This window comes from Otolemur garnettii, unplaced genomic scaffold (genome assembly GCF_000181295.1).
Source record: "Otolemur garnettii isolate 467f Iridium unplaced genomic scaffold, OtoGar3 scaffold00195, whole genome shotgun sequence".
Taxonomy (NCBI): domain Eukaryota; kingdom Metazoa; phylum Chordata; class Mammalia; order Primates; family Galagidae; genus Otolemur; species Otolemur garnettii.
In genome coordinates this window covers 2456159-2481140 of record NW_003852590.1, presented here as the reverse complement: position 1 = coordinate 2481140, position 24982 = coordinate 2456159, and the positions used below count along the sequence as shown (strand labels likewise).

Sequence of the window (24982 nt, the reverse complement as noted above, 5' to 3'; positions counted from 1 at the left end):
AAAAAAAATTCAAGTATTCCTCCATACTAAATTTCAAGTTTTCACTATCTGTTCCTTTGAAAGTGACCTGTATTAGAAAAAGAACATAGAGTATATTAAATTAGGTTTAGTGGCTAGAGGTCAGATGTGGTAGCTTACACCTATAATCCCAGTGCTTTGGGGGCCCAAGGCAAGAGAACTGTTTATGGCTAGAAGTTTGAGACTAGCCTGGGAAACATAGCAAGACTTGGTCTTTAAAAAAAAAAGAAAAAAGAAAGAAAGAAAGAAAAAGTTAGGTGGCTGGAAGAGGTGGCTTATGCTGGTAGTATGAGCACTTTAACTATCTATGGGAGAAGGATTACTTGAGGCCAGGAGTTAGAGACCAACCTGGACAATAAAGCAAGACCCCCATCTCTAAAACAAACAACCCACCCAGGTGGGCTTGGTGGCACCTGTAGTCTTAGGTTTGAACCCACCAGCCCCATGCATGTGGCTGGCGCCCTAACCATTGAGCTATGGGCACCATAGCTCCCTGCTATTTGGGAGCCTGAGGCAGGAAGACTGTAGGAGCTGGAAGTTACAATGAGCTAAGATTGGGCCACTGCACTCTAACCTGAGTGACAGAGGCAGCCTTCTTAAATAAATAAATAAATAAAAGAAAAAAAGAAAAGAGAAGAGAAAATGTTTAGCCTAAAGTTGTCTCTTTACATATTTAAATTTGACTTAAAGTGAACTGTAACCTACTCTTGTACAATTACAAAGTTTTGGCCAATCACAGGCAGTCAGCTGTTCAAACCATAAGGCAAAGACCTATAACTGATGCAGCTACTTCATTACCTCCCTTCTGTTTTCTGTATGTCAATTTCCTTTTTTGTCCATAAGTACTATGGGACCATGTGATAGTCACAGAGTTACTTTAAATCTATTTTGGTTCTGGGGGCTGCCCAATGTATCAATCAGTCTTCACTCAATTAAATGACTAAATTTAATTTGCCTAATGTTTTTTTCTTTTTTTTTAAGACACAGTCTTGCTGTGTCACCTAGGTGGGAGAGCAGTGACATCATTAATGGCTCGCTACAACCTCAAGTGATCTGCTTCAGCCTCTTGAGTAGTGAAACTACAGGCATATGCCACAACATCCAGCTCATTTTTCTATTTTTTGTAGAGAACGGGATCTCACTATGTTTCCCAGGCTGGTCTCAAGCTCCTGGCCTCTAGTGACCCCCCCCCCACCTTGGCCTCCCTAAGTGCTGGGGTTATAGGAATGAGCTATTGCTCCTCGCCTCATCTAAAAGTTTTTCTTTTAATAAGTATGTGAAATAGGCTTGGTGCCCATAGCTCAATGGTTAGGGTGCCAGCCACATGCATGGGGCTGGTGGGTTTGAACCTGGCCAGGGCCTGCTAAACAACAATAATACCAACAACAAAAAAATAGCTAGGCCTTGGGGTGAGTGCCTATAGTCCCAGCCACTTGGGAGGCTGAGGCAAGAGAATTGCTTAAGGTCACGAGTTTGAGGTTGCTGTGAGCTGTGACGCCACAGCACTTTACCAAGAGTGACACAGTAAGGCTCTATCTCAGAAAAAAAAAAAAAAAAGTACATGAAATAAAAATAAATTCTACATAATGTAAAAGTTAAGGTATAGGTGCCATGTATATATGTATTTCTAAACAATATTATGGTATGTTTGGTTAACTACATTTATATTTAAAAGTCAATGATGTAGATGACGTAAAATTAGCATTACTTCAGGAAACATAGGATATAAAGTCACTATAAGTGTTTTCTTTTAATATTTTAATTTCATTTCACATGATAGCATATAAATACTTTGGCTAAATTAAAATTTTTGGATAAACTCATTCTGAGTTTGTTCAATAAATACTTATTGCGAATCTACTTTGTACCAGATTACATGCTAAAAGCTGGGAATATAAAAATAAAAGAAGGTATTAGCTCTTAAGGAGCTAAAAATGTAAAAGGAAAACAAGACATTAAAATGGTTTAATCATTATAATGATTTCATAATTATAATATATTGTGAAAACTATGTTGTGTATTACAAAACAGTGGAAGTATCACAGAAGAAATTTAAGTTTGCTACACATAGAAGCTGCATGCATGCTTAAGACCTGAAAGGAGTCTGCCTCTCAGATAAATCACGGAAGCACATCCCTAACAAATATCAACAGCACTTGCCAAAGCATGAACACATAAAAAGTGTGTCTTGCTGGAAATGAAGTTAGATAGGAGCAAATCAATGATGACCTAGCTCATCATGCAAAGGAGTTTATAGTTTCTCTTACAAGCAATGCCCAGTCACTGTAGAAATCTAATTAGGAGGCTCGGCGCCTGTGGCTCAAGCGGCTAAGACGCCAGCCACATACACCTAAGGTGGCGGGTTCGAATCCAGCCTGGACCCGCCAAACAACAATAATGGCTGCAACCAAAAAATAGCCGGGCATTGTGGCGGGCGCCTGTGGTCCCAGCTACTTGGGAGGCTGAGGCAGGAGACTCGCTTGAGCCCAGGAGTTGGAGGTTGCTGTGAGCAGTGAAGCCATAGCACTCTACCCAGGGGGACAGCTTGAGGCTCTGTCTCCAAAAAAAAAGAAAAAAAGAAAAAAAAGAAATCTAATTAGGAAAATGTTATGATCAGATATGGATGTTCAAGATCTTAGGCAAAAGTGACTTACTAAGAATTGAATCTAGAGCAATAAGGATTTTAGAAACTATGATCATACTCATCTAAATCAGAGGTTTTTACCTTTTACTGATGACATGCAAATTAGATACTCCTATTCACCAAGTATAGGTAACCTAAGGATTGTGCATAATTTCTGGTACACTAGCTATAATGCTACTGCTTTCTCTTCCACTTGCAAAAGTTCAGTGGAATGCAAGTCAGTGAAAGGGACATTTATGTGATTATTCCTCTCCATTTATTTTAAAGACAGGGTCTCGATATGTTGCTTTGCTTCGGCTGGACTTGAACTCCTGGGCTCATGTGATCCTGCCGCCTCAGTCTCCCAAAAAGCTAGAACTACAGAGGTAGCCACCAGCTTAGTTTTTTGTTAAAGATAAACCACTTGCAAACTTTGGTATTTTATTCATATTAACACAATGTGACTAAGAATTACTGGGCTATATATATATCACCAGTATGTTGGTGAGACGGAAAGACAGGGACAAACTAAAGGATATGAAATAGACTTGATTTGTCTTGGTGACCTTCTGCATGTGAACAGAAAGCCATAAAGAATCATAAATACCTTCTGGGTTTCTGACATCAGAGGTGAAAGGGCAGTAGTAGCACTCACCAAGATAGAAAACTCAGAAGAGCAGGTTTGGTGGAAGGAAGGTGATAAGTTCAGCTTGTTCAGTTTTGAGTCCATAGTACAATGCCAGACACCCAGTAGGGCCCACTGAACACGTACTAATTAAAGGAATGAGCAAACAAATACATTTGTCTCAGAAAAAGTAACCTCTGTGGAGTTAAAAACTAGCTCTTTGTTTTTAAAGATTAAGACTACTGGGTGTCAGACCACTATACATGTTAAAAATTACAGTCTTCATCCACTGCTTTACTTTAGGAAATGCAAAGCAACCTTTTCTTTTCTTCCTTTCCTTTTAATGTAACAGTTTTTAACTTGGTTGGGGTAGGGAAAATACAATAATATAACAGTTTTATTGAGGTGTAATTCATACACTATACAATTTACCCATTTTAAGTTTACTCAATGGTTTTGGTATATTTATAGAGCTGTGCAACCACCAGCACAATCACCTGATTTCAGAACAACTTTATCACTTCAAAAAGAAATTCTCTGTCTATCAGTAGTAGGAACTTCATTTCCTTGCACATCCTAATCTACTTTCTGTCTCTATAAAATTTGCCAACTTTGGGTGTTTTACCTAAATGAAATCATAAAACACACAACCTTTTGTGACTTGCTTCTTTTACTTAGCATTGTATTTTCAAGGTTTATTCTTATTATACCAGTACTTCACTCCTTTTAACCTTTTTATTTATTTATTTTTGAGGGCGGTGCCTGTGGCTCTAAAGGGTGGGATGCTGGCCCCATATGCCGGAGGTAGTGGGTTCAAACCCAGACCCCGCCAAAAGGATGCAAAAAAAAAAAAAAAAAAGATTATTTATTTTTGAGACATGGTCTTGCTCTGTTACTTAGGGTAGAGCGCAGTGGCATCATTACTGCAACCTCCAAGTTCCTGGGCTCAAGCAATCTTCCTACCTCAGCCTCCCAAGTAACTGGGACTACAGGTATATACCACCATGCCTGGCTGATTTTGCTGTGTGTGTGTGTGTGTGTGTGGTTTTTTTTATTTTTTTTTGTAGAGACAGGCTCTCACTATGATACTTAGGCTAGTCTTGAACTCCTGTCCTCAAGCAATCCTGCCTTGGCCTCCCAAAGTGTTGGGATTACAGGAGTCAGCCACTGTAACTGCTCCTCACTCCTTTTAAATGGCTGAATAATATTCCATGCATATACATATTTGAATTATCCATTCATCAGCTGATGGACATCATTTGTTTCCACATTTTGGCTATTATGAATGATTCTGCTATAAACAATCACATAGACATTTTTGTATAGACATAAAGTTTTCATTTCTATTGGGTATATACCTAGGAGTAGAATTGCTAGGTCACATAGCAACTCTATGTTTAATAATTTTTTTTTTGGAATGTCCTGACCACGTGTGTCCATACACTTAAGCTTCTAAAAAGGCAAAGATGTGCTGGCTTCTAGTATTATAAACATTGTTTTAAGCTAGCCAGTAGTGCCCAGGTATGGTGGCTCACTCCTGAAATCCTACCACTGTGGGAGGCTGAGGTGGGTAGATTGCCTGAGCTCCGAAGTTCAAGGTGAACTTGAGCAAACAAAGACCCATCTCTACTGAAAACAGAAAAACAAGCCAGGCGTTGTGACAGGTTCCTGTAAGTCTCAGCTACTTGGGAGGCTGAGACAAGAGGATCCCTTGAGCCCAAGAGTTTCAGGTTGCTGTGAGCGATAATGCCAGAGCGCTTAACCCCAGGGTGACTGAGACTCTGTCTAAAAAAAAAGAAAAAAAGCTAGCTAGTAACTAGTGATTTAAGAAATAAAATAAACAGAAAGTAGATAAAGTTCTTAAGAATCCACAACTATAGGGCAATAAATGTCATACTTTCATTCAGAAGTATTTTTCATACTTTCCATCAGAAGTTCCTTATAACAAGGAACAGTTGAGCAATAAAAATTTATTCATAAGTTTTATCTCTTTAAAGCAATGCTAGCTCTGATACTGACATTTGTTTAAAATAAAGCAATCAAAAAAATTCAAAAAACTGTTTTAAAATTCCTGTGCTGAATACAGCTATAAAGCCTGTCATACTACTAATGTAAACATCATATTGTTTATTTTAGTTTGTATTAGAGTGCTGCCTTAGTTACAGACATAAATCTTAGTTGCTGATTAATGCAAGTATGCTATTTCACTGCCTGACCTGCTGAATAGTTAGTATACAGAACTGTAAAAAGATCACTTCAGGAAATGGGTTCTAGAAAAGCTGTGAAACATGAGAACTATGCAATGTGATTTTATTTCAAAGTAAACACAGCTAGGAGACTGGGAGCATTATTTCACACTAGGCAATGATTGCATCAGATCCAGGGGGCTAATTTATGAGCATTTTCTAAACTAGTTACACTCGGCTAGCAATAAGTGATTAAGAGGTCTGCCAACAAGTAAAATCTTCACTATTAAGCAATTAAGGTTCATTTTCAAAACAAGATCCATTATTAAAGAACTATAAAATGTGACAAATAAAAATGGGAATCCAGGAGAAAATGAATTTTTAATTACATTTTCCTTAGAAAATAGTTCTTAATTTGGTTTCTCTAACATTTCATTAATTATTTATGAAATTAATCATTATGTTAATTCTATATTATTTTCAAAACAGGTTTTCTTTTTCACTTCTTGAAGTTTTTCATAAATCTTGCCCTTAGGCCGAAAGCTTAACATGTGCTAAAAATACACACAAACCTCCATATGTTTTCTATCTAGGTCACACAAAGTTGGAGCATCTAGATGTGCCAAGAATCTGACTCTAGTCAGTATGATGACAGTGCAAAAACACCTCAATCAAAAATATATTATTACATGCACACCATCTTAGGTTTGATTGAAGTTAGCCAAATGTATCTTTCCCCTATACTTATCTTATTGACACATATTATTTGAAGAAAATGAAGTTAGATGAGAATCCTCTATATTTAATTCACAAACCTCAATTGTAAAGGCAATTTGTGGTAGAAAAAAGTAGGTTGCATAAAGATGATGTACAATTAATTGAAAAATGTAGTGCTAAGACTGCCTGAGCAAAGTTAACCTCTAGAACAGTGGTTCTCAACCTTCCTAATGCCGCCACCCTTTAATATAATTCCTTGTGTTGTGCTGACGTCCAACCATAAAATTATTTTCATTGCTACTTCATAACTATAATTTTGCTACTGTTATAAATTGTAATGTAAATATAAGATATGCAGGATGTATTTTCATTGGTCATGACCTGTGGGAACTGTTGAAAACTTCTGCTCTAGAATATAAAATAGAGTATACATATTACCTTAGAATACAACCTGTTGAGAACTGTTGCTCTAGAATATAAAATAGAGTATATATATATATATCACCTTAGAATACAACCAAACTTCTCTTGAAAATTATAGACAAACATGTACTAATCTCACAATTTCTTAAAAGTCAGAAGTTTTAACTACTTCCAACACCTTCTTAAAGTTAATACAATTAGATTTCCATCTACTGCTAATGATTCCTGGGTATGTATTTGTACTGAATCTGGTTCAGAAAAGGGCAGGAGCACAAACATAATTATTAAAAAGGGAAATTTTGTTCCCACACTGGCAATATGGCAACATTAGCTGTAGCAGATTACCAGTAAGACACTGCTAATTTAGTACAAAATTATAAATTATTCCATCACAGTATCAATAGGACTGTTGATAGAACAATACCACATTCTACTAACATATTAACATGATTTGATTACTGCTAACCAGGCTCAGACTTTCAAAAATAATTCTATGTTGGTAAAATTTATTTAGCACAAATCAAGCTCTAAAATCTCTTATATTTACTATGACTCTACTTAAATATTTCTTATTTTATTCTTAGATTCTCTTTTTACAATAGAACAAGCATATAATTATTTTTCCTGAAGGTTACAAAGAAATTAGTAACAGCCATTTTGCCTAAGGAAGGGGTGGTTTACAGAAGCTTAGGCAGATGAGAGACATAGATGAAAGTTAACTTTTCTATTCTACTTTTTCATACTTACTGGTTTTGGAACCATGGAAAGGTAGGATCTACCAAGAAACTAAATAATAAAAATATTAAGGCATACAGTTAATCTCTGTGTAACCAACTTTTTTGTCTCCCTCTGTCACTCAGGCTAGGGTGCAGCAGTGTCATCATAGCTCACTGTAACCTCAAACTTCTGGGATCGAGCACTCCTCCTGACTCAGCCTCTGGACTAGCTGGGCATACAGGTGCAGGCCACTACATCTGGCTAATATTTCTATTTTTTGTAAAGATGGGATCTTGTTCTTATTCAGGCTGGTCTGAAACTCCTGGGCTGAAATGATCTTCCCACCTCAGCCTCTCAGAGTGCTAGGATTACAGGCCTGAGCCAGTGTGCAGGCCTTTTGCATGACTTTCCAAGGGAGATTATATAGATACTTTTCAGTCCTTAAAAACAATAAAGATTACTTACAATTGATAATAAAATTCTGTGTTATCTATATCAGAAATGTTTTTCTTATTTAGACCCTTTTCTCCATGCCCTGTGCAAATGCCCAGACAATCTAATCAGCTTCTACAGTCTTATACAAAGACCAAACATATTTTGGCCCATCCTCTGTCATGAGAATTATTTTGTTAGTCTCCTACTGAATTCATCTGATTTAGCGGGCAATCCATTTTCCCATGTAAAGTAGGCAAGGTCCTTCAGAACATGGCCTCAGGCAACCTTTCCAGCCTCCTCTTTCCTCCCGGACCAGCTTTCTCTGACAGTTATCACTTCTTAACTTTGCAGGTACTGTTCTCCCTGCTTTAAATGCCTTTGCCCACTTAGTCTTTCTCAAGAATCGGTTTTAAGGCCAATTCCTTTTTGATGCTAACCAGATATTAATAATATTCACATCAACAACAGCAATAAACATTTACTGAGTACTTATGTAGCAGGCACTGCTATGCTAAGACTGTTTTTTTCTCACTTAAATTTAATCTTAGGATGCTAATGCTAATTCCTTCACAGAAAGAGTTATTTGCAAATCAAGCTGCTATTGCTTTATAATACAGTATTTGTTTACAGCCTTTGTTCTCATGTAATAGAACATCTTATCTATTACATTTTATTTTTCATGAGGCCTTTCTTTCCTGGACTTGCTCTTACTTCTTCATGACTCATTCAGAATGAAGCTAGCCCACAGTCTCTTCTGCACTCCAACTTCATCCTCACTGTGGTTCCGCAGGTGTTCTCCTTCAGATGAAGACTGAACCCGCACTCCTGTCATCTGGCTCCCTGGTGCTTATTTCTCTGATGGCATTTCCTTTCCCTTCCCACACTTCCCATTTGGTATTTCCTCTCCTATACTTCCTATTTTGTTCAGGCAAACATCCCAACAATTTGGTTCTTTATTTTTCTTACTTCTGCCCCCCACCTTTTTAAAAACAAATTACAAATTTTAAGGCTGACAAACAATAACCCACCTAAAGTTGATTAGTTTTTTTCTTTAAACTGATAGTTAACAACTCTCTATTGGTGTGGCGACAATTTTACTTTAAAAGTTTTGTGTCTAGAAGCTTGTTTTTTTTTTTTTTTTGGAATGAAATCAAAATTATGTCAGTGTAACTCATAAAGGTAGCTATGTATTAAAGGAGAAAGACAGATGCACATATTCAGAGATTTCCAAAAGGATTATCACTTTCCTAGTACAGCAGGTATCTTCAAACCTCTTCCCTTCCTTTGCATGCCACCAGTAAACTAGTCCCATTGATACTTGCACTTGTGCTTTCCACGCCCTATGTGTTTATCCTAATTCAGGCCCTTACAGCCCTGAATTTTTTAACAGCTTCCTAACTCCTCCCTGCATACTACTGCCAGACTAACTGTCAGAGGAAGCATCTTGAAGAGTTATCTGGAACCTTGCAGGTCATTGCCTATTCAAAAGGTTTTAATGGTTTCTGATTTAAAAAAGAAATTCAGTCTAGCATTTAAGATCCTTTATACTACCCTCAAATTATCTTTCTGGACTTGTCTTTCTCTCTTCTCTTATATAAAATACGAACTCCTCTTAATCAATTTATTCATTGCCTCTAATCCGCTCTCTACTTTTCTGTCTTTTATGTTTATGCTATTTCTCTACCTAAAACGATTTGGGGGTGTGTGGGTAGAGGGCAGCGGTGTCACAGCAACCTCAAATTCCAGGGCTCAAGCCGTCTTCCTGCCTCAGCCTCCTGAGTAGCTAGGACTACAGGTATGCATCACCACACCTGGCTAGTTTTTCTATTTTTAGTAGTAGAGATGAGGTCTTGCTCTTGCTCAGACTGGACAACTCTGATTCCTTCATCCACATTACCAGATTCTACTGTAACAGAATCCCATTATCCACCCACCTGGTCATCCTAGATGAGATCATGTTTATAGGTTGTTCCTGCTCCACTGAATTAAAAACACCCATCTGCCAAATAGCCAAATTTAGGCCCCCTCTTTTGTGACTTTCTAGGATTCTCTCTACCAAAAGAGAAGGGAAGTTTCTTGAGTATGAAAACTGATCCTTGCCGCTTTGCCATCTTTCGGCATTAGTCACAAATACAGTAAAAAGTAGTTAACAGTTCAGATATATTTTGAAGGCAGACCTACAGAATTTACTCTTGAATCAGATTTATTATTATTATTATTTGGAGTCAGAATCTCCATCTGTTGCCCCCGGTTAGAGTGCCATGGTGTCAGAGCTCATAGCAAAACTCAAACTCCTGGGCTCACAGAATCCTCCTGCCTCAGAATAGAGCATGAAAAAATTAGTAGCCGACAATAACCCTAAGGCTTCTGGTTTGTCAACTGGAAAAACAGATTTTTTTTTATACATGTGGGGGAGGATATGGAAAGAACAGTCTGGGAAGGAAGATATGAACCTTAGTTTATGACATGTTAATTGTAAGAAGCCTATTAATAGATATCCAAAGAGAGACAATGGGGTGGTCGCTAGATCCATGAGTCTGGAGTTCAGGGAAAAATCACAGAATGGAGATATAAATTTAGGAGTTACCAATATATAATTGGTATCTAATGTCGAGACTGAATAAGCACACCTAGAAAAAGAAAAAACAAAAACAAAAACAGAAAAGAGAGTAAGGTTCATGACCAAGCCCTGGGACATTGTTTAGAAGGGAAATGTGATAGAACTAGGAGACTGATCACAAATGCCTAGGAAGACAGAAAGAACAACAAGAGGATATTTTGATCAAATGCCAAGTGAAAAAATGTTTCAATGATGGGGATATCAACTATGCCAAATACTAAGATGTGAACTGGGAAATAGTAACTGGATTTAGCAATTTGGAGGTCAAAAGTGACCTTGATAAAGAGAATTTTTGGTGGAGCAGTAGTGAATAAAAGCCAGACTGGAACAGGTTCAAGAGATAACAAACGGGGAGAAAGCTGTGCTACAGTGGAGGGAGACGTACGGTAACAGAAAGGATGAAGGGATGACCGACTATATGGGCAGGACTGCAACCAGGTGGGCAGGTTGCAGAAGTTCTTAATGTCAATACGATAGAAAGCAAGATCATCAGGGAAGAGGTAACACAAGCGAGAAGGCACTGGATGTCTGAGGAGAACGAACATGAAGAGCCATCTGGAACCTCGCAATTCAAAGTGTGTGTGGTCCAAGGACCAGCAGCAATTGCGTCTCCTGAAGCCTTGTTGGAAATGCAGAATCTCAGGTTCTCCCTGACCTACTGAATCAAAATCAGGATTTTCAACAAGATCCCCAGGTGATCTGTATGTACATTAAAGTCTGTTCAAAGCACTGATGTAGGAGACCACCAGAGAAAATGGACTAGAGAACAGTACAGCTACCCGTTGCACAAAAATCAGCAATCATTAATTTAAAAGTGGTGCTTAGCAGCATGGTGTATGTTTTCATGCACCGTGGTCAGTGGCACTGGTTCCGGGACTGTGGAAATGAAGAGTTGGTTTAACCAGGAGTTGGCTAGTCAGACAAGGACAGTTAAGTGAGAAAGGAGCAAGAGGACTGAGAGTCTCAAGGAAAGGATGATAATGATGGATCATGGAATTTAAGCAGAGCACAGAAAGAACTAAGGACATCGGGGATAAGAAACTGTTAAAAGGCAGTAGTAAACTCAGTGCAACGTAGGTCTAACAGAGTCTGAGCACTACTGGAGGGTGAGACAGGAGGTGATGTTTAGAGATGGAACACGTGACATGAAAATACTGAGTACGTGTAAATCTGGAAAAGACAAGGTCTACGGGATAGCCACAGGAATAAATGGCCTAAGTGGGGAGAATAAATCACTGCAGAGAGGAGGTAAAAGATCTGAGACACCAGGAAAGGCTATTCACGTAGCTACTGAAATCACTGAATCAAGAGGGTGTGGTTGGACATTTGGTATCTCCAAATCACATGCTGAAATTTGATCCCCAGTGTTGGAGGTGGGGCCTGGTGGGAGGTGTTAGGGTCTTAGGGGTGGATCCCTCCTCTCTCTTAACATGCCCTCCCTGCAATAAGCAGTTCTCCCTTTACAGTTCATGGGAGAGCTGGTTGTTTAAAGGAGCCTAGCACCCTCCTCTTTCTTTTGTGCCAGGCTTGTTTCCCCTTTGTCTCAGCTTTGTTTGGAAGTTCCCTGAAACCGCACCAGAAGCAGATGCTGGCATGATACTTCGTGAACAGTCTGCAGAACCATGCTAAACAAACCTCTTTTCTTTATAAATTACCCACTCTCAGGTGTTTCCTTTATAGCAATGAAAAATGGATTAATACACAGGGTCATCAGGGAACTAGATTGTAGTTAAGAGCAAGGTAATCAAAAGGAAGAATAAGGACATGGGAGATTTTACTAATGACTCACCATCTGACCAAGACATAGGGGTGTTTTGGGAGATGAGGATATGATGTGAAAAACAGTTAGAAATATCGTTTTCCCCGAAAATAAGACACTGTCTTATATTTATTTATTCTCAAGAAGACACACTAGGGCTTATTTTCAGGGGATGTCTTCCTCTTGGCACCGAAATGTATGGCACCCCATATACATAGCATAGCCACACCCATCACTAGGTCTTATTATGGGGTAGGGCTTATATTTAACAAATGCATAGAAATCTTGCTAGGGCTTATTTTGGGGGTAGGTCTTATTTTTGGGGAAACATGGTAGCAATGATTTGTTTAAGAGTGCAAGTTGATAAGACATGATTTGAGGGACCCAGGTTTGGGTTGTCTAACATAAACAGGAATAAAATATAATAAGATTAGTCCTGATGGCCCCAAAGCAATTATGAGATTCTGGCTTTTAAGAAAAATCTAGAGAGGTTTTGCCATCATAATGGATTTCCAGGAATCCCAGATGACTGATACGTGCAGAAAGAGCCATGTTGGAAATAGGGGTAGTCTTGTTGTGGGAAAGGCTCCCTATTGATCCCTGTTAATGGAAATCTACAGAGAGGTGGTCTTACATCCACTACTCTGGACTCTCATCTAATCCCTACTAATGAAAGCCTAGGAAGAAATCTTACTTTCGTCTATACCAGATAATTTATCTCACTCATAAGAATTTAAGAATTTTTTGCAAAGATTCCGTGTGCCTCTCCTGTCTCACCACCTGGTAGCTAGTACAGAAGTGAATCCCAATTGTGAAAAAGGTTTTTCATTCCTCTAAAGTCTAGGCCTAAATTCTCTCAAACATTTCACAGCAGCTAAAATGATGTGGTTTTTTGTTTTGTTTTTTGAGACAAGGTTTTGTGCACGATCTGGGCAAAGTACAGTGGCATCCTCATAGATCACTGCAACTTCAAACTGCTGGGTTCAAGCAATTCTCCCACCTCAGCCCTGGAGTAGCTGGGACTACAGGCATATGCCACTATGCCCAGCTAATTTTTCTATTTTTTTGTAGAAACCAGGTCTCATTCTTGGCTTAGACTGGTCTCAAACTCCTGCCTCAAGCAATCCTCCTACCTCAGCCTCCCAAAGTACTAGGATTACAGGTTTGAGCCACAGTGCCCAGCCTGAGTGGTATTTTATTTGTTCAGAGCAAGTAAGAACTCGTGATAGGGTAAAACCTATCTATACACACTAATATGTATCTGAACATCAGCTGCACCTCAGCCAAGCCACTTGTTAAACAAACACTCACCTCTACCTAGATCAGCACATATCCACCCTGTCCATTTTAGAGTGAAATCATCTTTTCCTTCTCTCAGTTTCCACAAATGTGGTATTTATGGACATGATTTGACAACCACATTTGGTTTTAACTTTCACATCCTACCTCGTCACTCATACTGTAAGGTTCTTCAGAGTGTAAGCCCTCACTTATTCTTCCTAAGTACTATTCAAAGCTCTGTATCTAGAAGATGTGAAGGGGCCATATAAAAGGAGAATGAAAACTACATTAAAAATTAATAGCTTTGAACTTTCATCTAAGATAGTTCATCTTCTACTATATTTAGCATTTAAGTCACTGAGTAATCCATCCAAACTCTTGGGGTCACATAAAGACAAGGCAAGCAGCATTAAAAATACTATTTACTGAACAATTTGGTACTTCTAAATGTAAAGTTCTAGGTAGCCTAATATATTCTACTTTTTTTCCAGAGATGCATTTTGAGCTGCTTTATAATTTACAGTAAATTGAACTGTTTACCACTGAACTCTGTAATCAAGTATTTAGAACATACTTTTTAACGATATTCTTTACTATTGTGTTGACAGCCTTACTGTGAGGGGTTTAGAACACACATTGAAAAGACAAACCTGAGCATGATTCATTAGAAGCAATACAAGCTGTTTTACTGCAGTGAACTGAACTGTTACCAGTGAACTCTACAATCAAATGTTAAAGCATGCTTCTAAATGATGTTCCTATCAGTGTTTTATAGCCTTACTGCACTGACTCCTACCAATAAAAGCCTAGGAAGAAATCTCATATACACAGGTAGAAAAGCTAAACTGGGGCATATTTCTTCAGAGACGGATTGTGAGCTTCTTTATTACACTGAATTTAAGTGTGTAGCAAACACAGTGAACTCTGTAATCAAGCGTTTAGAACATACTCTCCGAGTTTTTTACCATTGTGTCTGGTGCAAGGTATTTACATATACATAGAAGTTGAAAAGCTGAATGAATCAAAGAATGCTTCTTCAGAGACTCATTTAGAAATGCTTTAGGACAAGGATTTGAACTGTTTACTAATGAACTCTGTAATCGAGAGAGGACTTTGGATTCTCTAGAACTTTAGGTTCTCTAGTAGAACATTTTAATTTCATCATTTTATTTATAATTGACACAAAATAACTGCACATATTTATGGGGTACAATGTGGTATTATGGTATATATATATATAGCATAATGATCAAATTGGGGTAATTACCCTATCCAACACTTTATGTAATCCATTGTTTCTTGCTAGTCACCCTATTGTGTCATAGAACATAAAAACATTCTCCTTTCTCTAACTGTAACTGTAACACTGTTAGACACTTCACTTCTATGAAGTCAACTTTTTTAGATTCCACATATGAGTGAGATCATGTGGTGTTTGTCTTTCTGTTCCTGGCTTATTTCACTTAACATATTATTCTCCAAGTTAATCCTTTTGCCATAAGTGACAGGATTTCATTCTGTTTTATGGCTGAATAGTATTCTATTGTGTGTATATGTATACATTACCTTTTTTTCTTTATTCATTCATCAGTAGATGGGCATTTGGGTTGAATATCAGTATGTCAAAGACCCATCTACATGTTTACTGTAGTGGCTTCTACATCCTACTGTTTTATAATTTGATATACGAATCATCTTAGAACTTCTAAGTGACACAAATGTGAAATTCAAATTCTGTAAAAAAAGAAATGAAAATGCTCAAGATATATGTGAACATTCTGAAAATTCAAAGAATTTGAGAGTTAAAAGGGCCCTTAGAGATCATCTGATCAACTTCCCTGGCCTAATCTCAAAAAGCTACATTGTGCAGGATTCCCTATGGAAGAGAAATCTATAGTGTTGGAATAAACAAATGTATTAGGATAAATAATAAGTATGTAAAATGTATTTGGTTAAAGGATCACAAGAAGAACAGTAGTTACATTTTAATCCAGTAGAAACAAAATACCACACAGGATACAGCTCTTAGAGCAGTGATTTTCAATGAGTGTGCCAAAAAAATTTTTAAAGATCATTAAGTAGTTCAAAGCACAGTAAGTATATTCTGCTTTCCTCTCTTTTTTTTGATCAACATAATTTAAGTGTGCCGTGGAAGTTTAACTACAGGTTCAAGTGTGCTGTGAGATGAAAAACGTTGAAAAACACTGTCTCAGTGACTATCTCTGTCAAAAGTGTTTCCCTTCCATTGCCCCACCCAGGTAGTCTTTTTTAGTTGTTTTTGGTGGTTTTTTTTATTTTTACCCTAAAATATGTCCAAAGGAAGACATATATTTTATAGGAACAAATTGTTACGTTTTTCTTTCTCAAATTAAGTTTGAAATAATCAAATAAACAAATTTATTAGTTTAAATTACTCAGTGCATTTTGTATAATTACTATATTCTCCATAGTTTACCTAAGCTTAAATTTATTGTTGTTGCAGTTTGGCAGGGGCCAGGTTTGAACCCACCACCATGGTATATGGGGCCAGTGTCTTACTGAGCCACAGGTGCCACCCAAGCTTAAATTTAAATTAGTAAAAATTCCTGAGATAGCTGGTTTTAAAATATATAGAAAGGAACCCGTGGTTCCGCGGCTAGGGTATCAGCCACATACAAGGGAGCTGGCAGGTTCAAACCCAGCCCCGGCCTGCTAAACGACAATGACAAGTACAACAAAAAATAGTTGGATCTTATGGCAGGCACCTGTAGTCCCAGCTGCTTGGGAGGCTGAGGCAAGTGAATTGCTCAAGCTCAAGAATTTGAGGTTGCTGTGCGCTGTGACGCCACAGCACTCTACCAAGGGTGACACAGTGAGACTGTCTCAAAAAATAAATAAAATACATAGAAACCTAGAGGGTTTCTTGTTTGTTTGTTTTGTTTTTGGTGGTGGTGGTGTTTAAATCCAAACAGGAGAGGAGAAAAAAAAAAGTAGAAATTCTCTGTTGGCTTTGCAGGTGTACTGCCTTGTTTCAGAATCAATTTATTTAGATTCTGCCAGGCCAAGTCTTTATGTACTTTCTGATTAGTTCTAATGCAGATATTTCAGTTACTTTACTTCTAAGAAAAGAAATAGACCAGAACAGCATATATGAATACAAGTGAAAATATACTCTGTAAAAATTTAAGAGGTCCGTGGAGAATTCAAAAGATGAACTTTACCAATAAATATAATAGAAAAGGTTTGAGAGAAGCCAGAGTATTTAAAACTGTTGCATTGACGGTGCCCATAGCTCAATGGGTAGGATGCTGGCCACATACCCGGAGGCTGGTGGGTTCAAACCCAGCCTGGGCTAGCTAAAATAACAATGACAGCTGCAACAACAAAAAGAATAGTCAGGCATTGTGGCGGGAGCCTATAGTCCCAGCTACTTGGGAGCTGAGGCAAGAGAATTGCTTAAGCCCAAGAGTTTGAGGTTGCAGTGAACTGTGACTTCACAGCACCCTACCCAGGTCAACAGCTTGAGACTCTGTCTCAAAAAAAATAATTTAAATAAATAAATAAATAAATAAATCTGGTGCGTCATACATTCTCTGACTTTAACACTGTCTAATTCTTTTTAATATTCCACGCTATGCTATGCAATGAGTGAACATTAAGGGAAAAATTGGTAAGTTAGAAGCAGCCCTCCCCCCGTAAGAGGCTGTCAGAGGAGATGCAACATAAAAATGATATAATGGAAGTATGCGGAAAATGCTAAGGGAATAGTTAAAGAATTACTATGTCTTGCTGGAGGACAATGGAAGACTTCCTCTAGTGGTGTGATTAAACGTAAAAATCAGAAATCAGAAAATTTGACTTACATACTTACATATCCTTTTACTTTTTCTGTATTTCACAGAATTTAGGTGAAAGGCAAAGGAAATTAATATAACAAAAAAGAAAACATGAGAACCATTTAATTAATTTGGTTATCATTTATTTTTAAGAAGCAAAAAAAAAAAACCTCCCAAACCAAAAACAACTATGACTGACAATCGGCCCCAAGTTAATCTTAAAATATATCTGAAAGGATGTCCATTTTTATTAGTTAAAAAAGAAACAAAAACAAAACCCACTCAAATTTTCTAGATTGGCACTGTGAGCCAATCTAGAATCTGGAACTAGAAGCTCTCTTCAATTATACTATCTACATAATCCTGACTGGGATTGGGGGATGGGAAGGTGACCCTTAAAACACTGGCCCAATTGTGGCAATAGACTTTTTCTTGGCATCCTATAGTAAAGCTGAAACAAACCTGAGATATTCAAAATAATTTGAGTACAGGCTCAGTGCCCATGGCTCAGCAGTTAGGGTTCAAACCTGGCCTGGGGCCTGCTAAACAACAATGACAACTACAACAAAAAAATAGCCAGGCGTTGTGTGCTTAAGTCCAAGAGTTTGAGGTTGCTGTGAGCTGTGACGTCACAGTACTGAGTGACACAGTGAGATTCTGTCTCAAAAAAAAAAAAAAAAGATTTGAGTACATGTAAGAGGTAAAGGAAGATAAAATGAACAAAGAGAACATCATGAATGCAGTGGATGTAGATTATTATTGGACATTAGATTGGATCTGTAATCCAAATCTTTAGATACCACAAAGAGTACTCTCCGAGAGACTCAGAAAATATGTGAAGAGAGGGAGACATCACATTCACTGCCAAATCTCCACAGCCAGTGTTCCAGCTTTCTGTTCTTGGCCAAGGCTCTGCCTCTTCCCAGACTGACAGAAATTGGAGGTATTCAACCCTTGAGAGCTGGTTCATTATTCATTCAGACCTCGAAAATTAGAAAAACCAAAAGTATACACAGTAACTGATCCTAATAAACCTAAACACTCAATGTGACATGGAGGAGGGAACAGGAGGGAAGAGATTCTTTAAGTCTCTCTCTTTTGTAGTAGTTAAAACCTTCTATCAATAATATCTAATTCAGCTTTTGCAATATCACGGGGCCTCTAATGATCAAAACAAAATCTGATCAAAATGATTTTTTTTTTTGATACAGAGCCTCAAGCTGTCCCCCTGGGTAGAGTGCTGTGGCATCACAGCTCACAGCAACCTCCAACTCCTGAAAGAGAGTCTCCTGCCTCAGCCTCCCAAGTAGCTGGGACCACAGGCACCCGCCACAACGCCTGGCTATTTTTTGGTTGCAGCCATCATTGATGTTTTTGGCAGGCTCGGGCTGGATTCAGATCTGCCACCTTAGGTGTATGTGGCTGGCACCTTAGCCACTTGAGCCACAGGCGCCGAGCCCAAAACTATTTTTAAAACCATACACAATATTTTAGGAAAAGCAAAGTATTCACAAAAAATCATTAATTATGAAGTACAGGAGTAGCCCTTATGTTTTGAACTAGTGGTCTACAAAATTATTCATGTTCTTATAGTCAAGAATACTAAAATGGTTTCAGATATTATTACACCGAGAAAAAAATTCTAATTCTGGGAAATAGCTACTTTATAAATATAAATATATACAGCATGATTTCACAGGGATTCAGTTATTACAACTGAAGCTGAAAACTGTAGTGCTCATCTCAAGAATGGCTCTAGTAATTCCCCAAATAATATCTACTTTAAATAAACTCACTGAATCCACTTGTAAATTATTTCCCTTTGGCTGTCTCATTATTCAATATGCTTTCAAGGAACATGGTGATGAAAGAAGAAAAATACCTCTTTCTAACATAACCATACTGGCAAGAACATCAACATTATCAGTATTCAAAGAATGTCTTGGCAGGTTAAACCTTCATAAAAAGAAGGAACACTATCTAATCCAAGTTATCAAAATAGCAATAGTACTTCTCATATTATGTGCAGTATGACTGTTTGTTTCCAATGCAGAAGACAAAATAAAGGAGAAAAGACATCAATTTTGTCATGTCCAGATTTTAAGCAAAGACAAAATAATTCTTTACAAAAGCTCATAAAGAATGATGAAGGTAGGCATGGTTAAAAGGAAAAGGCTAAGAGCAGCGTAGGGCTCAATGTTCAAAAAGATTTATAACATGTCAATACTACTTTGAGGGACTAAAGCAATATATATTAACATTTTTGAGGCATAATAGCACTATTAAGAAATTAAAAAGGAAAATCATCTGTAGTCAGAGAAAAATGCTTGAAGAAAGCTTATTCTAACTCAGTCCATGATTTCCCTGTATAATAATAGTTAACACCTAATTTTACTAAAGACCTACGATAATCTTACATTACTTTTACAATGTAATACCGAAACATACTCTTCAGGATCTGAACTGCATGTGCAATGACTGAAGACCACCGAGGAACCTGTATTTGTTCAATATGTGTACTGATAACAGTGTCCTCCAAACCACAACAAGAAGTAGCATACTTCAGAACACTGGTTTCCACTCCCAAAAGAAAATGTCTACATTGATAATTTTACACTGCATGGGAAAGTAATATAGACTTATCAAAAACTTGTAAGATATATATCCAACTTCAAATGAATAGGAACTCCCATATCATCTCAAATATTTCTGATATATTCATTTTCATTATGTGAGGAAATAGTTTTGTTTTGATCTATTCTACTTTTTTACTCAAAATTTTTTCTCTTTAGTTGTATTTGCTTTTCTTTTACAAATATATTATTCTCCTATTTCTCTTCATACTTTACCTTTTCATCTATTTTCCCTTTCAAATTATTATGTTTCTTCTGGCTGTGGGCTTTTCTTAACTTGGGGACAATTCAACTTTTTGTAACTAAATGTCCTCTGGATCAAGAGGCCATAGGGTTATTTTTATGAGTAGGATGAGCCTCCATCCATCAACATCCTGAGAAATCACAGCATGATAGAGCTGGAAGGGATCTCAAGGTATCATTTGGTTGAGCTCTATGCCAGCAGGAACAGGTGGCTGAATGTTATTTTTTTCTTTTTTTTTAAAATGACCAAAGATTTTGATCATAGTCTACCAGAGCTTGGTCTAATTAAGACTCTTCTTGAGAATAAGTAAAAAGACATGGAATAGAAAGAAAATTGTATCAAAAGAATTCTGCCATCAGCACTATTATATTGTAAAATATAAAACAAGTCCTTTACTTGCTCTGAGCAAGTTCAGATACAAATAGATATGCTGTTTACTTCACAAAGTTATTGTAAGTGCTCTGAAACCTAGGAAAGAACTGTATAGAGTAGTTATTAAGACAGAAGAAGAACAAAGCAGTGTGTAAAAAATCTGCACTTCACAGGCATACTAAGTTTCAAATCTCAACAATTTATTCAACAATAAGCAAAAAACCATTCAGATGACAACTGCAAAAACGATATGATGTCTGCCTCACTTGGTTTTGCTATGAGGATTACAAGAGACTGACATGCATAGTATAGACCATGGTAGTAGGTAGGCCCTTAGTAAATGTTAACTCCCTCTTCCCTACCAGGCTTCCACACTACTGTGTGGTTCTGCTGTCCTTTCACTAAATATTTCAGATGCCCAAGTATCTGAAATTCATAAAAAACAGAATAATCAGAAAATAAATAAAACTTTCTCTCCCCTAAGATTCATTAAGAAACAAGATGAAAAAAAAAAAGAAAGAAAAAAAGAAAACGGTAAAAAAACAACAACAACAAAGTATCCCTAATGGCTATAGGGACTTGATGTGAATAAGTGGTTGACCCAGAAACCTCTAAGGTGACACACAATTAAAAATAAAAAACAGAAAAAAAACAAGATGAGTTCCTTCCCTTATCAGCCCTGCTTTGAAAAATGGAAAGAAACAAACCAGAGCTTATTTTAATAAACAATCTGTTCTAAAGAAGAAATGATTGGCTTAACACTGTTCAACCACACTGAGGTGAGGCTGGTGGGTTCAAACCCGGCCCAGGCCTGCTAAACAATGATGACAACTGCAACCAAAAAACAGCTGGGTGTTGTGGCAGGCACCTGTAGTCCCAGCTACTCATGAGGCTAAGGGAAGACAATCGCTTAAGCCCAAGAGCTTAAGGTTGCTATGAGCTGTGACGCCACAGCACTCTACTAAGGGCGACATAGTGAGACTGTCTCAATAAATAAATAAATGAATAAAAATAAAGAAGTGATTTAGAACACAAAAGGAAAATGTCACTAAGTTGTTAACTCTTTAAGAGTTCTTTCTTTAAAATAAAAGAATAAATATTACTTAATTTCATATTTTCAGAATTTATCATAGTACCTGATAAAGGGAAGCACTCAATCCATTTCTTAGATGAAAAAATCTGTCAGAATTGCTGATTTTAAATAATAAGAAATGAAAGGTTTGATCAGATTTCATTAGGTAACAGATTAAAGATATACTTCATATAATAAAGATAAAACTAAACAAATGAGGACTAAAGTTTTGAAAAATGACTTATTATCTTTGGGCTACTGCAGCAAAACACCATCAACTGGGTAGCTTATAAATAATAGAAATTTATTTCTTGCAAGTCTGCATGCTGAGATGTATAAGACCAAGGCAATAGCTTATAAATAACAGAAATTGTATGAGACCAAGGCAATAGCAGACTTGTGTCTGGCGAGGTCCCAACTCGTGTTTCATAGATGACACCTTCTCAGAGTGTGGTGGCCTTTTTACATAGTGAAAGAGGGAAGGCAGCTCTCTGGAGCCCCTGCGATCTAATCACCTCCAGAGGCACCATGTCCTAATAACGTCACACTGGTGATCAGGTTTACAACAAATAAATTCTGTCACAGGGCACAAACATTCAGTTCATACCCCATATCTGATTCAGATAAAATGCACTATACCTTTATGATATTATATACCAAAAAACTTATAAAAGTATAATGCTTACCTTGTTATGTACAAACATAATCCTTAAGTCAGGTTTAAGGACACCATAGCTTATGAGCAGATCTTGGACCTTTTTAATTTCATCTTTACATTTTTTAGCAGTTGAGTAAAATTGCTTTCTTACAGGTAAATTCTTGAATAATCTTAAAGTAGTTACAGTCGTACCTGTTGGCAGATAGTGGAAAGCATATTTAGATTTGGAAATAACTTCACAGATTTTCAAATCCATATATACTTAGTAATTAAACCCTTCTATCACTGAAGGTCAATCCTCCTCCAACTCTGGGACCCCAATGAAGGCTCAACTTTGCAAACTATTCTAATTCCTTCCTAGACTCTGATTTGTAACAAGACGGCCCTATGAAGTACAATCTCTTCTATGTGGCCTAACCAAGCATAATCTATTTCTGACACTGCAGAGAAACATGGGTTTACCAGAGTGCAGTATGGTAAGAAATCTGCAGGTGTTCAACTCACCTACAGATGATGCTTATTATGCACTTTAACATACAATATATGGTAGTTTAAGACCACACAGCATATGTGATAATCTTAATTATTTCACTAAAAATTCTTACAAATAATACTGTGTTTCCCCAAAAATAAGACCTACCCCCAAAATAAGCCCTAGCAGGATTTCTATGCATTTGTTAAAATATAAGCCCTACCCCAATAATAAGACCTAGTGATGGGTGTGGCTATGCAGCAGCATATCTGCATAGCCACCCCATGTATTTCGGTGGAGTGGTAAGGAAGACTAGAATGCCTTTATCTGCCACAGCTCCTTTCTCTGAGCCATTCACGCTTGCGTGGATGCGCATGTGGTAACTGCGGTCACAAGCGTCCTATTGTGTACACAAATGGCTAGGGGAAAGGAGTTCACACATCACTAGGGTCAGCCCCATCAACAAGGTCGGCTCCCCCTGTCAGGTTCCTGAAGATGACTTAACTGTATTTGAATAAACGTAGACTGCTGTATTATACTTAATAAAAATAAGACACCCCCTGAAAATAAGCCCTAGTGTGTCTTCTTGAGAAAAAATAAATATAAGACAGTGTCTTATTTTCAGGGAAACACGGTAGGTAATCTGGTTTAATTTACCTCATCTTCAACAAATATACAAAAACACAAGATAATCCAACAAGGGGATTTCTTTTTACTTATAAATTAAACATTGAAAAAAGGTATAAAAATTATACTGCTTTATTATCAGGGTAATAAAAAGCTTTCATTTTAAAAGAAAAAATAAAAACACTATCATATGAAATTAGAACTAAATGTTTGCCATGGCTATCTATCATAAGTCTTAGTTTTTACAACACTGAAGAACTTTTAAAACCACTACTCACCAGCTAATCTCAGACTTACTAAATCAATCTCCTTATATGATTCTAATGTATAGCTAGAATTGAGAAATACTGCATTGAGAAGTTAAAAAAAAAAGAAAAACAATCCATGTACTACAGGGTTTTTCAACCCTGGCACTACCGACATCTGACAAGATTATCAGTGTGGAGGCTATCCTGTGCATTGCAGAATATTCAGTGCCACCACTGGCTTCTTACCCACTAGATACCAAGAGCACCCTCCCAGTTGCGACAATCACGTCTCCAGAAATTGCCAAATGTCCCCTGGGGGACGAAGTAGCCCATGGCTAAGAATCACTGACTGAGTGGGAGTACGCAGCAACTAGCATCGTTTTTCTCTTTAAATAACAGATTACAAAGATAGAATACACTAAACTGGAACAGAAAATAGAGTGCATCACAGACATTATATAGTTTCATAAAATTTCTGTCTTGATTAGATTTGTGTGACCTGGGCTGCTAGGTGAAATGTATTTCTTATTGTGAATTAGAGTCAAAAAGCCTAAAATTTGCTGCAATAAGTCAATCTTTATCCTACTGCTTATAAAAAAGGGCAGAAACACAGAAATGGCAATCATAAGGAAAATATAAGGCTCAGAATCCCTAGCATAAAATGATAAATTCCAACAGAAGACAAAGAAACAAATAGAAATGTAATTAAATAAATAACAATAAATTTTCTTTGAGTTAAAGGCTTGAATGCAGATTTAAAAAGCACTTACTTCATTACAAGAAATATTTAAAGATGGAAGGAAGGTAGAAAGGAAGGGCGGGAGGGAGGGAAAGAAAGAAACTGCATCCACGAGAATCCTAAATTTTAGGGGACAAAAATTTCCAAACTTTTAGACAAAAAGAGTAAGTTTCCCACAAGAAAAGACTAACATCAAATTCCTAACCTATTACACTAGCAATTTATAAACTATGAAGGGGAAATTAAGAAACCTATACCTAGTTATGACATGTGTGTGAGCAAAATGAAAGCATTTTTGGATCTACAAGAGTTCAGAAGTATTTAACCCAAGTATATTTGATGAAAATCATGAAAAGATGAACGCTAAACAAATAATGATTATATAGAAATAGAGATTTTATGACCAAAGAAGATAGAAAATAAATATGGTGAACAAAGAAATCTTAAAAGCTGAAGTAAACAGAAGATAGTTAATTTGAGTAAATGGTGCAACATAATTGTTAAATATGGCTTCATGAAATGAAAAATACATAATGTAGAGTAGCCTAACAATAGTTTGTAACTCAGTATTTTAAACTACTACTAATATCAGAGCTGAGTGTGGTGGCTCTCATCTGTAATCATCCCTGAAACAATGATTAATATTCTACAGGCATTTAACAAAAAACTGTAAAATGAATTCAAGCATTGAAGGAAGA

General features: G+C 37.1%; 1 protein-coding gene across 1 annotated transcript in view; it reads right to left on the bottom strand.

Moving 5' to 3' along the window:
• Positions 1 to 24982, bottom strand: part of PMS1 (PMS1 homolog 1, mismatch repair system component) — a 95776-nt gene that overhangs the window by 38118 nt on the left and 32676 nt on the right. Inside the window, exon 6 of the mRNA XM_023507632.1 lies at positions 22227 to 22390. Within this exon, the coding sequence (XP_023363400.1) occupies positions 22227 to 22390 (164 nt within the window). The remainder of the gene's footprint in view (positions 1 to 22226; positions 22391 to 24982) is intronic.